This window comes from Gorilla gorilla, chromosome 20, assembly GCF_029281585.2.
Source record: "Gorilla gorilla gorilla isolate KB3781 chromosome 20, NHGRI_mGorGor1-v2.1_pri, whole genome shotgun sequence".
Classification (NCBI taxonomy): domain Eukaryota; kingdom Metazoa; phylum Chordata; class Mammalia; order Primates; family Hominidae; genus Gorilla; species Gorilla gorilla.
In genome coordinates this window covers 12,610,730-12,629,187 of record NC_073244.2, presented here as the reverse complement: position 1 = coordinate 12,629,187, position 18,458 = coordinate 12,610,730, and the positions used below count along the sequence as shown (strand labels likewise).

The window sequence follows — 18,458 nt, the reverse complement described above, 5'->3', positions numbered from 1 at the left end:
AGCGGAAACAACCAAAATGCTTATCAATGGGTAAATGGGTGTTTCAAATGTGGTCCAGCCAGGTGCGGTGGCTCACGCCTGCAGTCCCAGCACTTTGGGAGCCTGAGGTGGGTGGATCACGAGGTCAGGGGTTCAAGACCAGCCTGGCCAAGATGGTGAAACCCCGTCTCTACTAAAACTACAAAAATTAGCTGGGCACGGTGGCAGGTGCCTGTAATCCCAGCTACTCAGGAGGCTGAAGCAGGAGAATCACTTGAACCTGGATGGCAGAGGTTGCAGTGAGCTGAGATCACGCCACTGCACTCCAGCCTGGGCGACAGAGTGAGACTCTATCTCAAAAAAGAAAAAAAAAATCTGGTCCATCCATACAATGGAATATTATTCAGCCATGAAAAGGAATGAAGCTCTGACACAGGCTACAGTGTGGATGAACGTTGAAAACACTACGCTCAGCAAAAGAAGCCAGACACATATAAACCACACAGTACGTGATGCCCTTTATATGAAATGTCCAGAAGAGGCCAATCCACAGAGACAGCGAGTAAGCTCGTGGTTGCCATGGACCAGGGGAAGATAAGAGATTGAAGGGGAACAGCTAAAGAGTTTGGGGTTTCTTTGGGAGATGATGAAAACGTTCTAAAATCAAGGCCGGGGTGGTGGCTCACACCCATAATCCCAACACTTTGGGAGGCCAAGGCAGGAGGATCACTTGAGGCCAGGAGTAGGAGACCAGCCTGGGCAACATAGCAAGACCCCATATCTACAAAAAAAATTAAAGAATTAAGCAGGGTGTGGTGGCATGCACCCATGGCCCCAGCTCCTCAGGAGGTTAAGGCAGGGGGATCACTTGAGCCCAGGAGTTCGAGGCTGCAGTGAACTATGATCGTGCCACTGCACTCCAGCCTGGATGGGAGAGCGAGACCGCATTTCAAAACAAAACAAATCAAAACAAAAGAAACAAAAAAAATCAAAACAAAACAAATGAAAATGTTCCAAAATTAGACAGTGATGATGACTGCATAATCTTGTGTGTGCCAAAAACCATTGAACTGTATATTCTAAATGGGTGGATTACATGTATATTAATGAAATCTCAATAAAGCTATTTTTAAAAGAAATGGAGAGGTGTGGATACAGAAAAAGACTGAGCCTGGGATAAAGAGCTACAAAGGGGAGAATGACACACTGAGGAAGAGAGTAGCGAGAGGAGACCCACAGGGAAAAAGAGACAGAGTGAGAGATAAAGAGAGAGACAGAGAGACAAGAGGAAGAGGCCCAGTGCAGCCTCACAAAGGGCTTGGATTACAGGAGGATTGCTTGAGCCCAGGAGTTTAAGACCAGCCTGGGTAACATAACAAAAATATATATATATATAATATATATATTTGTATCTATTACATATCTTATACATACTTTATATATATATCTTTAAATAATGATATATATCTTTAAAAGATAGATATATAAGCCAGGCACAGTGGCTCATGCCTGCAATCCCAGCACTTTTGGAGGCCGAGGTGGGCAGATCACTTGAGGTCAGAGTTCGAGACCAGCCTGGCCAACATGGCAAAACCTCGTCTCTACTAAAAATACAAAAATTAGTCGAGCATGGTGGTGCATGCCTGTAATCCCAGCTACTTGGGAGGCTGAAGCAGAAGGATTGCTTGAGCCCGGTAGGCAGAGATTGTAGTAAAGCGAGAGCTTGCCATTGCCCTCTAGCCTGGGCAATGAGAGAGAAACCCTGTCTCAAAAAAAAAAAGATAGATAGATAAAGATATATATCTTTTATGTATATAAGATATATAAAGGTATATATATCTACATATGGACATATATCTTGTATATTAAAAATATATATATAAAAAGATATATACCTATATCAATATATCTACATTTTATATTTTATATATTTATATATTGTATATATTATTTACATATAGCTCTATATGAAAAACTATATATTTTATATCTTATAAATATCATATATCATGTTTACATTTTATACATATTATATGTTTATATTTTTATATATACTTTGTATATATTTACATATTTTCTATTTATGTATATGTTTAATATATTTATATATTTTTGATTTTGTATTTATTTTGTTTGTTTTTGGTTTTTTGACTGCTCCTGCAGGCAGTGTCCTATATTTTATATATATATTTTAATATATATATACGTCAGACTCATATTTATATATACATATGTAAGTCAGAGAAACTCAGAGACGGAGACAGTCACAGAAAGGAAAAGCGATGGGAGGAGGAAAAGCCTCAGCTGCCCAGAGCGGCCGGACAGGTGGACGTGCACCTGCCGGCCCAGCTCCCGCGCATGCGCCCGGCAGGCGCTGGGTGGGAGGCGCCCACCTGCTGGATGGAGCCCAGCGTGTCAGTGTACTTCTCCTCCGTCTGCTGGATCTCCCGCAGGCAGCAGCAGCGCTTGTCATACTCTGTCATCTTGGGCTGAGAGCGAGGGGAGAGGCCGGTGTTGGGGGGCCTGGGGCTGCCCCCCGCCCACACCCTCCCCAGGCCCGACCCTCCACGTCACGCACCGGCATGGACACGGGCTCCGAGCGCATGAGGTCCTCATAGATCTCGTCGCCTTCCGCCTCCTCATTCTCCACGCAGTCATACAGGTCCTCATCCTCCTCCACCGTGTCGCTGTGGGTTGTGAGGTCAGGGATCCCTTGGACCTCTCCCAGATCACAGCAGGGTCCCCGCAGACCCCAGCACAGGGCTTTGTCCCCCCAAGACTCCAAGGGTGGGACCTCAGACTCCAAGGGCAGGCCATGTCCCTCCAAGCTCCAGGGCAGGGCCATGTCCCCCAAGACCCCAGGACAGTGCCATGTCCCCCAACACCCCAGGGCAGGGCTGTGTCTCCCCAGACTCTCAGGCAAGGTTGTGTGCCCCAGACACCAGGGTATGACCTTATTTCCCGGAGGGCAAGGCCATGTCCCCCCAGACCCTCCACCCCCAGGACGGTGCTCCAGTGAGCTGTGCGGCCACAGGCCTGAGCACTCACTCGATCTGGTCGGACAGGCCACTGTAGATGTCTTCATCACCTACACTCTCCTCCTCGGTGGGGAAGGGCCTGGGGGGTCAGGAGGGTGTGAGCCAGGAGCCTGGGGGCTGGGTAGAAGTGGGGCTTCAGGGAGGGGGAGGATTGCGGCTAAATGGCCCAAGGCCCAGGTGGTTACTCACATGATCCCCCTGTTCTGGGCGATCGGGGTCCAGGACAGAGCAGACAGGGTGTAGATGACCTGTGACGGGGCAGTGGCCACTCAGTGAGCCCCTTGTACACCCCCACGGCAGAACACAGCTTCCAGCTGCAAGGCTCTGTCTGAGGCGCTAGATCCCATGCCCCTTGGAAGCCTAATTCAGGATTTTCTCTACCTCCCATTCCCCATACCATCGTTCCCTCAAATGAGCCCCACCCTTTGCTCCTATCTTTCTTTCCTTCTTTTATATTTTATTATTTTTTTTAATGGAGTCTCACTCTGTCACCCAGGCTGGAGTGCAGTGGCACCATCTCGGCTCACTACAACCTCCACCTCCCGGGTTCAAGCGATTCTCCTGCCTCAGCCTCCCGAGTAGCTGGGACTACAGGCGCCAGCCACCACACCCAGCTAATTTTTTGTATTTTTAGTAGAGATGGGGTTTCACTGTGTTAGCCAGGGTGGAATCGATCTCCTGACCTCGTGATCCGCCCACCTCAGCCTCCCAAAGTGCTGGGATTACAGGCGTGAGCCACTGCGCCCGGCCCTCTATCTTTCTATTTAATCCTCATAGCCACTCAGAGAGGGCAGGATGATAATATTCCCATATTTCAGATGAGAAACGAGGGGCTCAGAGAGGCACAGCCACGTATCCAAGGTCACACAGCAAGTGTCAGAGCAGGAACTCAAACCCAGTTCCACATATCCCAAGCCAGTGCTATTTGCATCTTGTATATGGCCTGGTCTGGCTTGTCTGCCTGTCCTGACAGTCCTCAGCTTGCCCAGTGTAGACGTCAATAGAAATGAACTGAAACTCAGTCTTTGGGCTTCAAGTGCGCAGCTCACCTTGCCAAAATCCTGCACATCGAAGAGGTCAAAGGCTTCGAAGAGCTCGCTCCGCTTGAGGCCGAACTTCTCACAGCAGGTGGACAGGAAGGTTCTAATGTTCTTAAGGCACAGAAACTGTGAGGAGACAGAGAAATGAGGGTGGGGGAGTACGAAAAGGCAGGGGAGAAACTGACCCCCAGGCCACCTGGCTTGGGGACTGGTGTGGAGGGGAAATGAAAGCACAGACCCTCTTCCATGAAATTGAATTATCTTCTGATAAAGATTAAGTTGTGCCTGATCGAGATCTATGCTCTGAATGTTTTTATTGAGTTAAAATTCACAAAAGATAAAATTAATCACTAACGGTTAAACAAATGTGGTATATCCATACAATGGAATATTATTCAGCCATAAAAAGGAATGAAGCACTGATTCATACTACAATGTGGATGACCTCAAAAACATTTTGAACTACTCAGGAGGCAGAGATGAGTGGATCACTGAGCCCAGGAGTTCGAGCCTGCAGTGAGCTATGATGGCACCACTGCACTCCAGCCTGGGCAACAAAGCAAGACCCTGTCTCAAACAAACAAACAAAAAACCATGCCTCCTGCCTCCACCTCCCAAGTAGCTAGGACTACAGTCATGTGTTGCAACACCCAGATAATTTCTGTATTTTTTGTAGAGACGAGATCTCGCTATGTTGCCCAGGCTGGTCTTGAATTCCTGGACTTGAGGAATCTGCCCGCCTTGGCCTCCTAAAGTGCTGAGATTACAGGTGGGAGCCACCATGCCTGGCCATCCCTAAACTTTCTTATTTCATGAGCCAAAACATTCCTTTTCTTGTTTAAGTCACTTTAGATTCAGTTGCCATGGCCTGCAACCAAAAGATATTAACTAATGAAACAGCCAGGCACATGTAACATGGCCCCAGCTTTTGAGTATCTGGAAAAAGAAAAAGAAAGAAAGAAACCTTTGTATTCTTGCATTTGCCAAGTATTGGCTCATCCAACGTCCCAACAGGTTCAGCACTCTCTGAGGTTCCCCAGATCCTGAAGAATTCTAACCAGCCTTCCATCCACCAGCCTCCCACAGCTTGCAGGCTTGGCCTCTCCCACAACCCCCAACACTCTCCATGAAGTCAGTGTGGACCAAGAGTCCTAAAGCAGACTCGTCAGTAGAGTTGGTTAAAATCCATCTTCCAAAGCCACGTATTGCATGCATCTATTTATATGAAATGTCCAGTACAGGCAAATCCACACAACGGAATATTACTCAGCCATAAAAAAGGAGCAAAATACTGTTCCACACTACGACATGGATGAACCTTAAAAACATGCTCAGTGAAAGAAGCAAATCACAAAATGCCATGTATTGTACAATTCTATTCATAGGAAATGTCCAAGATAGTTCTGAGACTAGAAGTCCAAGATCAAGGTGTCAGTAGGGTTGGTTTCTTCAAAACACAGGTCCCATTCTGTGATATGAAACAGCACATCACAAAGCGTTTTCACAGATCGCTCATTTCTAGTTTTTAGGACTGGATATTCATATGTTCCTGTAAAGGCTCAATAGGTTCAGAAACATAACTTCTTAGATTTTACGAAAAGAGTGTTTTGAACTTGTTGAATCAAAACACAGGTTCCATTCTGTGATATAAAACAGCACATCACAAAGTGTTTTCATGGATAGCTTGTTTCTTTTCTTTCCTTTTTTTGAGGGGGATGGAGTCTCACTTTGTCCCCCAGGCTGGAGTGCAATGGTGCGATCTTAGCTCACTGCAACCTCCACCTCCCAGGTTCAAGCAATTCTCCTGTCTCAGCCTCCTGAGTAGCTGGGATTACAAGTACCCGCCATCACACCAAGCTTATTTTTGTATTTTTAGTAGAGATGAGGTTTCACCATGTTGGTCAGGCTGGTCTTGAACTCTTGACCTCAGGTGATCCACCCACCTCGGCCTCCCAAAATGCTGGGATTACAGGTGTGAGCCACCGCGCCCGGCCAGTTTGTTTCTACTTTTTAGGACTGGATATTTGTAGGTTCCTCTAAGGGCTCATTTCAGTAGACAGCCACCTTCTCCCTGCACTGTGACGTGGTCTTGCCCTGCCTGTGCCCTAGTTTACTCTTCTTATAAGGACATCAGTCATAGTGCATTAGGGCCCACACAGATGACCTCATTCTAACTGAACTACTTCTGTAAATACTCCATATCCAAATACAGCCACATTCTGAGGTACTAGGGGTTAAGACTTCAATATATAAATTTTGGGGGGGCGCAGTTCAACCCATAGCACACAAGAAAGTGTATTCCAAGAAGAAAGAACAGTGCATGCAATGGTCCTGAGGCAGGATCTTGCCTAACATGTTGGAGGAACAGCAAGGAGGCCCATGTGGCTGGAGTTAGAGTGGGCGAGGAGGAAGAAGAGGGGAGGATAGGGAGGTGACCAAGACATTTATTGTGAGAAAATTAATTTCTGCTGTTGAAGCCTCCAAGCTTGTGGTACTTTGTTGTGGCACCCACGCAAACAAATACACGCTGATATCCAGAAGAAAGTTCCTTGCTAACTTCTTTGTCTTTCCTCAAAGGACACCTTCTCTGTGACACCTCCTCTAATCACCCTATTTAAAATCCCACTCCCAGGTTGACTTGAGCCCAGGAGTTCAAGACCAGCCTGGTCAACACAGGGAGACCCCGTCTCCACAAAAAATAAAAAGTCAGCCGGGTGTGGAGGTGCACACCTGTAATCCCAGCACGTTGGGAGGCGGAAGTGAGAGAATCACTGGAGCCTAGGTGTTCAAAATCAGCCTGGGGCCACATAATGAGATCCCATTTCTACAAAAACAAATTTAAGGCCGGGCGCGGTGGCTAATGCCTGTAATCCCAGCACTTTGGGAGGCCGAGGCAGGCGGATCACAAGGTCAGGAGATCGAGACCATCCTGGCTAACACGGTGAAATCCCGTCTCTACTAAAAATACAAAAAATTAGCCGGGCAAGGTGGCGGGTGCCTGTAGTCCCAGCTACTCGGGAGGCTGAGAGAGGAGGATTGTTGGAGCCCAGGAGGTGGAGGCTGCGGTGAGCCATGACGGTGCCACTGCACTCCAGCCTGGGCAACAGAGCGAGACCCCATCTCAGAAAATAAATATATACATAAATTAATAAAAATTTCATAAAATCCCACACCCCTACTCTGGCGTTTTCTATCCCCTTAGTTTTGCTTCTCTTGTTGTGTTTATTGTTCATCTCACCCAAATAAAATGTCAGTTTGAAGAGGGGAGGGCCATCATTCTGTTTCTTGAATGCCCAGCAACTATGATAGTACCTTGTGTGTAGGAGGCCCCTGATATATGTTTGTTAACTAGATGGATGGAGGTGGTGCCTGGGAATCTGCATATTAACACTCTCCTCAGGTGATTCTGACATACTTGCCAACCCCTACTCTGTGCCCCTACCATAACAATATTTGCATTTTTTGGCTGGGTGCTATGACTCATCCCTGTAATCGCAGCACTTTGGAAGGCTGAGGCAGGCAGATTACTTGAGGTCAGGAGTTCAAAACCAGCCTGGGCAACATGGTGAAACCCCATTTCTACTAAAAATACCAAAAAAAAACAAAAAAAATTAGCCAGGCATGGTGGCGGGCACCTGTAATCCCAGCTACTTGGGAGGCTGAGGCAGGAGAATTGCTTGAACCAGGAGGCGGAGGTTGCAGTGAGCTGAGCTATCCCCACTGCACTCCAGCTTGGGCAACAAGAGTGAGATTCCATCTCAAAAGAAAAAAAAAATTGCATTTCTTGGATGCCTACTACGCATGGTTAGGCATTCAGATTAACTCCATTCTCATAACCACACTGTGAGTGTTTATACCCTTTTGAGATGGAGTCTTGCTCTGTCGCCCAGGCTGGAGTGCAGTGGCACCATCTCGGCTCACTGCAACTTCCGCCTCCCAGGTTCAAGCGGTTCTCCCACCTCAGCCTCCCGAGTAGCTGGAACTACAGGAGTGTGCCACCACGTCCAGCTGATTTTTGTATTTTTTGCTAGAGATGGGGGTTTCACCATGTTGTCCAGGCTGGTCTTGAACTGATCTCAAGTAATGCACCTGCCTTGGCCTCCCAAAGTGCTGGGATTACAGGCATGAGCCACTACACCCGTCTGTGTCCATTTTACCTACAAGAAAGCAGGCTTAGATCGGTGTGGGGATGCCGCTTGAGATTAACAGCAAGAGTAAGTTAGGGGAGGAGCTGCAATTAAATTCCGAGATGGTATGAATCTAGAACCGATGTTCTCTGTGTGTGTGTGTGTGTGTGTGTGTGTGTGTGTGTGTGTGTGTGTGTGTGTATCTGCATGTGTGTGTGTCTGTGTGTGTGTATGTGTCTGTGTGTGTGTGAGAGAGAGAGAGAGCGAGAGAGATGCTCTCACTCTGTTGTCCAGGCTGGAGTGCAGCGATGCAATCATAGCTCACTGCAGCCTTCACCTCCTGGGACCAAGCAATGCTCCCAGCTCAGCCTCCCAAGCAGCCAGGACAATGGATGTGTGCCACCACATCCAGCTAATTTTAAAAATGCTTTTGTAGCCGGGCATGGTGGCTCACACCTGTAATCCCAGCACTTTAGGAAGCCGAGGAGGGCAGATCATGAAGTCAGGAGATCGAGACCATCTTGATTAACACGGTGAAACCCTGTCTCTACCAAAAACACAAAAAAATTAGCTGGGCGTGGTGGCGTGCACCTGTAGTCCCAGCTACTCAGGAGGCTGAGGCAGGAGAATGGCATGAACCCAGGAGGCGGAGCTGGCAGTGAGCCGAGATTGCGCCACTGCACTCCAGCCTGGGCGACAGAGCGAGACTCCGTCTCAAAAAAAAAAAAAAAATTTTTGTAGAGACAGAGAGTTTCATTATGTTGCCCAGGCTGGTCCTCAAGCAATCCTCCTGCTTCAGCCTCCCTAAATGTTGGTATTACGGATGGGAGCCACAACTCCCATCTGAGCCCACTTTCTTGACCAGAGCCTTTTCTCTTTACCTCGTGTGTAGTGGAAGCTAGCATGAGCTTCCACCCACCGTGCTGTCAATTTTCAGCATGCTGCAGAGATAACATGGACTCCTCCCAGCAACTCTTCAAGGTAAGTGATATTATTATCCTCATTTTACAGAGAAGGAAACTGAGGTGAGACACACAGCTGGGATGCAAACTCAGACAGCATGACTTCCAAGCCAGTGCATAACCATTACGCCATAGCTGTGTGTGTGAATTGATTTGGCACTTAGTGTCTGTTGTAACCCTGTTTCTCACACTTCCATTTGCAGAATGTATCATCTTCTCAATTGCTGCCACAGTCTATGCAACCCATTGCATATGGAACATGAACTTTAACTTTAACTCTTTTGTGTTTAAGAAGAGAGCTTTACATCCTCCTACAAAACTAAGCTCATGGGCTACAAACAGAAACAACTGTATGATGGGTGTGATGGCTCACACCTGTAATCCCAGCACTTTGGGAAACCAAGGCGAGAGGATCACTTTGAGGTCAGGGGTTTGGGACCAGCCTGAGCAACATGGAGAGACACTGTCTCTGCAAAAAATACAAAAATTAGCCTGGTGTGATGGCCAGTAGTCCCAGCTACTTGGGAGGCTGAGGCAGGAGGATCACTTGAGGCCAGGAGGTAGAGGCTGCAGTGAGCTATGATCGCACCACTGCACTCCAGCCCAGGCAACACAATGAGACCCTGTCTCAAAATAAATAAATAAATAAATAAATAAATAAATAAATAAATAAATAAATAAAAGAAGAAGCAACTGTAGAATAAATATGGTTCAAACAACGTTGCTAAATTCTAGGTAGATTCTGTTGCTCGCCCAGGGCTCTGACCCAAGACCTGTTCTCTTTTGGTCAAAAAGAGAAATTTGCAACAGAAGACATGAAAGATGCGGTAGCAACTCAACATTCATTCCTGATCAAAAGAAAGAGGGGGAAAAAAATCTCTTGGCAAAGTAAAAATGGAAGGGAACTTCTGTAACCTGATAAAGAAGGTCTTCAGAAAACCTAGACCGAAACACTATACTTAATAACGAGATGTTGAAAAGATTCCCTTTGAAATCAGAACTACGCAACGGAACCTGCTATCACCATTTCTATTCAACATTGTATTGAAGATCTCAGCCTGTACTGCAAGACAAGACAGAAGGAAAAGGGAAAGAAAGAAAGAAAGAAAGAAAGAAAGAAAGAAAGAAAGAAAGAAAGAAAGAAAGAAAGAAAGAAAGAAAGAAAGAAAGTCATTTTTGCAGAAGAAGCAATCATCAACATAGAAATTCCCAAAGAATATACAGATAAATTGCTGAAATTAATAAAATTATTTGGCAGTGTGGCTGAATACAAAACCAGTATACAAAGTGTACTAAGTGTCAGTACATAAGTAAAAATAACTCACAAATTAAAAAAAAAATTGTGAAATCCTACAGTAAGCAAAACTAACCTATGATGATAGAAATCAAATCAGTGGTTGCTTCCGGGGCAAGAGGGAAGGTAGAGATTGACTCAGAGAGGCCACAAGTGATGGAAATGTTCTGTTTTGATAAGGGTGTGGATTGCACAAGTGTCCGCAGTTGCTAGAACTGACTGAATGATAAAATGAAGAATTTAGCATTTCACATAGGGAAATCAGACTTTGATTTTAAAAGGATACTATTGACTGCAGCCTAGAAGATGTGAAACAAAACTGCATAAAGCTAGTGACCTAAACAAAATAGAATATATACCAGTTCCTTTCTAGCAAGACTCAGTGTTTTGTTTTGTTTTATTTTATTTATTCATTCATTGATTTATTTTTAGAGACAGGATATCACTCTGTCACCCAGGCCGGAGTGGAGTGGCATGATCATAGTTCACTGTAACCTTGACCTCTTGGGCTCAAAAGATCCTCCTGCGTCAGTCTCCCAAGTAGCTGGGACTACAAGCATATGCCATCATACCTGGCTAATTTTTTTTAAAAGATTTTTTATAGAGACGGGATGTCACTATGTCACGCAGGCTGGTCTTCAACTCCTGGCCTCAAGTGACTCTCCCACCACAGGCTCTCAAAGTGCTGAGATTACAGGTATGAGCCACCGCACCCAGCCCCAAGACTCAAGTTTTAAAATCTTCAATTCTCTCCAAAATTGAGCTATAGATTTAATCCAATTTCAATTAAAAACCCCAGAATGGCTTTTCATTGAACTTGACATACAAATCCTAAGATTTGTATAGAAAACCTCAGCCATGAGTAGCCAATATACTCCTACAGAGGGAAAATAAAGGGTATGAGTCCTACCGAATATTAAGACACCATAAATCTACAGTAATTAAGACAATGTGTTTGTAGTAGCCAGCCTCCAGGATGGCCCCCAACGGTCCATAGCTCCTAGTATTCATACATAAGTTAAGATGCCCTTTTGTAATCCCCTCCCACATTGAACCAAGACTGGCCATGTGTCACTAAAAGAACAGGGTGGAAGAAACAAGATGTGAGTTCTCAAGACTAAATAATGAAACATATCGAAGCTCCATTTTGGTCTCTTGGACCACTCACTGGCGACCATGTTGTGAGGCCACTCAATCAGTCCTGTGGGGAGCCCCAGGTGGAGAGGAGCTGAAGCTCTATGTGGCCCAGCCACTCAGGAAGTAGACCCTCCAGCTAAGGCCTTTAGATGACTGCAGCCCCAGCCGACATCTGTGTGCAACCTCATTAGAAACCCCAAAGGGGAACTGCCTAGATGAGCTATTTCAGAATTCCTGACCCAAATAATCCGTAAGCATAATAAATGGTTGTTTTATACAATTAAGTTTGGGGATAATTTGTTACTTAGCAATAAATAGGTAACATAAGGATAAAGGCAAATGAACCAACATGAAGGGTTTATGCCTACTGTGTCATGTTGTTGTAATTCAATTATATGATGCATAAAAAGGGCTGGACGTTTCAAGTTCTGGAAATTATCATTATCATCATGATAGTGATATCATCATCACCACCGTCACCATTCTCCTCATCACCATTCTTATCATCATCATCATCATTATTATCACCACCATCACCATCATCGTTACCATTATAACCATCACCACCATCATTACCACAATCGTATTCATGACCATGACCATCACCACCATCATCATCATCACCATCATCATCTTAGCTCCAGCTGGGAAACCCAACAGCATTCACCAACCCATCAATTTTTGTATTTTGGGTTGTTTTTGTTTCTGTTTTTGTTTTGAGATAGAGTCTCCCTCTGTCATCCAGGCTGGAGTGCAGTGGCGTGATCTTGGCTCACTGCAACCTCCACCTCCCAGGTTCAAGTGCCTCAGCCTCCCGAACAGCTGGGATTACAGGCGCCCACCACCATGCCCTGCTAATTTTTGTGTTTTCTTTTTAGTAGAGACAGGGTTTCACCATGTTGGCCAGGCTGGTCTTGAACTCCTTACCTCAAGTAATCTGCCTGCCTTGGCCTCCCAAAGTGCTGGGATCACAGGTGTGAACCACTGCACCCAGTCAATTTTTGAAACTGGAAAAGACCTCAGATATTAATCAGCTTCCAATCTTCACTCATCACTCAGAGAGAGAAACCCAAAGAGTGAGAAGAAGGGTTTACTCAAGAGCACAAATCAAACTGAGTGTTACTGCCTCCAAGCCCTTAGTTCTATTCCTGCTGTCTACCTTGGGCAGAGGCCACTAAAGATCCACCAATATTCGTGTTTTCTCTTCCATAATATGGAATTGCTGCTGGAAAATGGCTGCCCAGCTAAGGACTGCATTTCCCATCTCTCCTTGCATGTGGATGCAGTCATGTGACTGCTTCTGGCCAATAGAATAGGAGCATTTGTCATAAGCATCACTTTCAGGGCACTGTATTTAAGGAGAAATTACTTCTCCATACCTCCTCTCTCCCTATTTTCTGCAGGCTGAGACTCTAAGGGATGGCAAAACTGCAAATTAAAGTAGCCTGGGTCCCTGAATTACTCTGCAGGGAAAAGCCCCCCGACCCGGAACCAGAAGCACATGCATTGTACTGTTTTGTGTACAAGAAATCAATTTTTACCATGTGAAGTCACTGAAATGTCTTGTTTGTTACAGTAGCTGGTGTTATCCTAATGAAGTACCCTTTGGGCCAGAGTTAGCTGTGATGTGTCTGTCTGATCCTCAGAGACCTCATGGATCTCCATTCCAGCTTCTCTTGCCAATTCTTGCAGTAATTATATGCAGGGAGATGAATAAAGGACTGCTGTCTGGGCTAAAAGTTCCTCTCCTATTTGCCTGGCGAACTCCTACTCATCCTTCAAGGCCCATCTCCAATATCTCTTCTTCCAGGAAGCCTTCCCCAATGTCTTCAGCCAAGCAGAGTCCTCATTCTCCCCCAAGTGCAGCCTCCCTTAACATGATGTCCCTCCTCAACCCAGGCCTGACAACGAAGACGCCTGTGCTGGGCTCTCTCCAGATGAAGTCAGGACCCAGGGTTGAGTCACCTCTGAATCCTGAACACCACATGGTGGCATGCAATAGTGCCCAATACAATTTATTGAATAAATAAATGAGGCTGGGTGTGGAGGCTGAAGCTTATAATCCCAGCACTATGGGAGGCCAAAGAGGGTGGATCACTTGAAGTCAGGAGTTCGAGACCAGCCTGGCCGACACAGTGAAATGCCGTCTCTACTAAAAATACAAAAATTAGCCGGGCATGGTGGTGCATGCCTGTAATCCCAGCTACTTGAGAAGCTGAGGCAGGAGGATCACTTGAACCTGGAAGGTGGAGGTTGCAGTGAGCCGAAATCGTGCCACTGCACTCCAGCCTGGGCAACAGAGCAAGACGCCATCTCAAAAATAAATAAATAAATAAATAAATAAATAAATAAATAAATAAATAAAAATGAATAACACAGTAACTAGAAGACAGTCGGTACCTCCGTTCCAGACGAGGACAAAGGTTTTGGAACAACAGTTGAAAGCATGCCTTTTCATTGCAATCCATTTCTTTGCTTACAGCTGGGGAAACAGGTTCATTCTTTCAACAATGGGCACCTCAAACTTAACAGGTCCAAGATTGACATCATTTCCAGTTCAAACTTGCTCTCCCTCCAGCCTCTTCATCTAACAATGGCTCCATCACCATCCAGCAATTTGGCTTAGGAAACCAAGATGATTTTCAACACTCCCCAATCCTTCAGAATCAAGTTAGACTAATTTTTTTTTTTTTGAGACAGCGTTTCACTCTTGTCACCCAGGCCAGAGTGCAATGACATGATCTCAGCTCACTGCAACCTCCGCCTCCTGGGTTCAAGCAATTCTCCAGCCTCAGCCTCCTGAGTAGCTGGGATTACAGGCGCCCGCCACCACGCCTGGCTAATTTTTTGTATTTTTAGTAGAGGTAGGGTTTCACCATGTAGGCCAGGCTGGTCTCGAACTCCTGACCTCAGGGGATCCACCCTCCTCTGCCTCTCAAAGTGCTGGGATTAAAGGCATGAGCCACTGTGCCCAGCCAAGTTAGAGTAACTTCATATGTGATCGTCTACAAGCCAGGAATGAATCTAAGTGTTTTGAAAGTCGGGTTTATTTTTATTTTTATTTCTTTAGAGACAGGGTCTCACTCTGTTGCCCAGGCTGAAGTGTAGTAGTGCAATCTGCAGCCTCGAACCTGGGCTCCAGCAATCTTCCTGCCTCAGCCTCCTGAGCAGCTGGGACTATGGGCATGCACCACCACACCTGGCTAACTTTTTATTTGTAGAGATGAGGTCTTGCTCTGTCACCCAGACTGGAGTGAAGTGGCACAATCATAGCTCACTGCAGCCTCCACCTTTTGGGCTCAATTGATCCTCTTGCCTCAGCCTCCTGAGTGTTGGGACTACAGGCATGCACCACCATGCCCAGATAACGTTATTTTTATTTTTATTTTTTGTAGAGACAGGGTCTTGTTACATTGTCCAGGCTGGTTTTGAACTCCTGGCCTCAAACAATTAGCTCATCTTGGCTTCCCAAAGTGCTGGTATTACAGGCATGAGCCACTGCACCTGGCTGGAAATGGAGGATTAATTGAATCCTCCATTTCCAGTCAATCAACAGATCATTCAGATTCTACATCCAAACTGTCTCTCACATCTAAGCTCTTCTCACCATCCCCGTTCCCAAATCCTAGAGCAGCCACCACAGTGATCACCTTTGTGGCTGCAACAGCCTCCTCAGTGGTCTTCCTGATCAGTTTTGTACTCCTCCCAGCCCACCTTCATACAGCAAATCTAACCACGTCAATCTCCTCTTGAAACCTTGCCATGGTTCCCCCATCATCCTCAACACAAAGTTCAACCTCACCACGGCCCCTGCTGACTTCTCTGATGACTCTACTCTTTTTTTTCTCACTTACCTCTCCCACCTCTGCTCCAGCCAGGTAGAAATGGTTGCTACATGCTAAATGCAACCTATTTTACTGTCTCTCATCTCCAGGTCTCGTTTATAAGGTTGCCTCTGCCCTGAATGCCCTTTGTGGTAGATTACAAATACTTTCCAGCTCCTACCATCCAAAGAGAATTGCCGGGTATGGTGGCTCACGCCTGTAACCCCAAGACATGATTGGGAGGATTGGGTGGGGTGGGAGAATTGCTTGAGGCCAGGAGTTCAAGACCAGCCTGGCAACAAAGCAAGACCCCGTCTCTACAAATGAATTTAAAATTAGCCAGGTATGGTGGCACATGCCTGTAGTTCCAGCTACTCAGGAGGCTGAGGATCAATTGAGTCCAGGAGTTTGAGGTTGCAGTGAGCTAAGATCAAGTCACTACACCCCAGCTTGGGCGACAAAACAAGACCCTATCTCAAAAAAAAAAAAAAAAAAAAAAAAAGAGGTAGATTCTAAGTCTTCATCTTTTGTATCTGGGTTGGTCTTGTGACTTGCTTTAGCCCATAGAGGCTTTGCAATTTCTCCTGTTGCTTGGAATACTCCTGCCAAATTCAAGCACTCAGGCTAAATTGCCAGAGGATGAGAGACCGTGTGGAGCAGAGACAAGCACCTAGCTAAAGGTATCCTATACTAATCAACTGGCCAACCAGCAGATATGTGAATGAGGCCCTCCTAGACTACCTACCCCAGCCAAGTTATTAGCTAACCACAGAGATCACCTATCTGCCCAGACAATTTACCAAATTAACTGGAATAACAAATGTCGTCTTTAAGCCATTCCATTTTAGGGGACTGTTTGTTACACAGCAAAAGCTAACTGATAATGTGCAATGCCAGGTTGCATTCTTAAAGGGAGGAGCATTCTAGCCCCTTTATCTGGCTGGCAAGTGAGTATGGTGATGAGTATTCTTGGAAACTGAGGACAAAGGAAACTCACAGGTGGTGGAAGAACAGAACAGGAGGAGCTGGTCTTTGACATTGTAGAAAGGACCATGCCAGCCTCGGATTGATTAAGCTCAGATTATTGCATAAGAAATAAATAATCTTCAATTGTATTTAAGTCATTGTTACTTTGGTTCTCTGCTATACAGAGTGACTTACCTCCCAGTTTGCCAAGGATGACCCAAGCTTATGCCTATTGTCCTAGGGTAATTATTGGGGAGGAGAGAATTGGTTGGGGTTTTTTTGAACTTTTTTTTTTGAGATGAAGTCTCACTCTTGTCACCCAGGCTGGAGTGCAATGGTGTGATCTTGGCTCACTGCAAACTCCACCTCCTGGGTTCAAGCGATTCTCCTCCTTCAGACTCCTGAGTAGCTGGGATTACAGGCACCTGCCAACACACCTGGCTAATTTTTGTATTTTTAGTAGAGACGGGTTTCACCATGCTGGCAAGGCTGGTCTCAAACTCCTGACCTCAGGCAATCCACCTGCCTCGGCCTCCCAAAGTGCTGGGATTATAGGCTTGAGCCACTGCACGTGGCCTTTTTTTTAACTTTTTTTTTTTTTTTTTGAGACAGAGTCTCACTCTGTCACCCAGGATGGAGTGCAGTGGCACAATCCCGACTCACTGCAACCTCTGGCTCCCAGGTTCAAGCGATTCTCCTGCTCAGCCTCCTGAGTAGCTGGGATTACAGGTGTGTGCCACCAAGCCCAGCTAATTTTTGTATTTTTAATAGAAATGGGGTTTCACCATCTTGGTCAGACTAGTCTTGAACTCCTGACCTCGTGATCTGCCCACCTTGGCCTCCCAAAGTGCTGGGATTACAGGCGTGATTTTAACTTTTTTTTAAAAGATAGGGTCTCACTCTGTTGCCCAGCTGAGTGCAGTGGCATGATTACAGCTCACTGCAGCCTCCACCTCCTGGGCTCAAGTGATCCTCCCACCTCAGCCTCCATAGTAGCTCCCAGTACCAGCCTCCTGGTACCGGTCCATGGTCTGTTAGGAATGGAGCCACACATCAGGAGGTGAGTGGTGGGCAGGTGAGCTAGCATAGCTTCATCTGTATTTACAACCACTCCCCATTGCTCACATTACCACCTGAGCTCCACCTCCTGTCAGATCAGCTGCAGCGTTAGATCCTCATAGGAGTGCAAACCGTACTGTGAACTCCACATGTGAGGGATCTACCTTGTGTGCTCCTTATCAGGAATCTAGTGCCTGATGATCTGTCACTGTCTCCCATCACCTCCAGATGGGATCATCTAGTTGCAGGAAAACAAGCTCAGGGCTCCCACTGATTCTACATTATGGTGAGTTGTATACTTATTTCATTATATGTTACAATGTAATAATAATAGAAATAAAGGGAACAATAAATGTAATGCATTTGAATCATCCTGAAACCATCCCCGCTAACTCTGGTCCATGGAAAAATTGTCTTCCACAAAACCGGTCCCTGCTACCAAAAAGGTTGGAGACTGCTGCTCTATAGGTTTAGATGATAAATTAATCTCTACCTAACTGTTACAGTAGCCAAACCTCTATCCTAATGAATACACAGCATTGATTACAACAGGCTGTAACTGTCTGAACAGATGGTGGAATCCCAGTAGACTGGGATCACCATGAGAGCAGAAACAAGTTCTTATCAACCACCACATTCCCTGCTGCTGGGACACAGTAGACAAATCAATGAGGGATGGTGGAAAGAATGAACATATTCATTAACTAATTATGCACACATCCATACCCCTCCCTCTTTCTCTTCTAGCAACATGGGCTGAGAGGGGCTCCACCCCCAGTTCCAGTCAATTAGCATGGCCCATCCCCTTGCCTATGGCTATTGGTTCAGAGATTAACACGTGACCCACTTCAGACCAATGAGAGAGTGCAAATCCCGGATCTTAAGCTCCAGCTTCTGGGACGGTGATTTACTCTCCGCTGTGTTGGTCAAGAGTGAGGTTAGGCGGTCTGGAACAACTGCAGCTACTTTGCTGCCATGAGTGGGAGAGCCTAGATTTACAAAGCCAGAAAAGGAATCCATCACAGAGACATG

General features: G+C 45.9%; 1 protein-coding gene across 2 annotated transcripts in view; it reads right to left on the bottom strand.

The window, feature by feature from the left end:
• VAV1 (vav guanine nucleotide exchange factor 1) overlaps positions 1-18,458 on the bottom strand; it is an 84,795-nt gene that overhangs the window by 32,837 nt on the left and 33,500 nt on the right. Inside the window, exons 2-6 of one of the 2 annotated variants that reach the window (XM_031004593.3) lie at positions 4,067-4,183; positions 3,207-3,265; positions 3,028-3,096; positions 2,558-2,666; positions 2,373-2,468 (exon numbers count right to left, since the gene is read on the bottom strand). In XM_031004593.3, coding sequence (XP_030860453.1) covers positions 2,373-2,468; positions 2,558-2,666; positions 3,028-3,096; positions 3,207-3,265; positions 4,067-4,183 — 450 coding nt within the window. The remainder of the gene's footprint in view (positions 1-2,372; positions 2,469-2,557; positions 2,667-3,027; positions 3,097-3,206; positions 3,266-4,066; positions 4,184-18,458) is intronic. The other variant, XM_031004594.3, reaches the window with a different exon arrangement.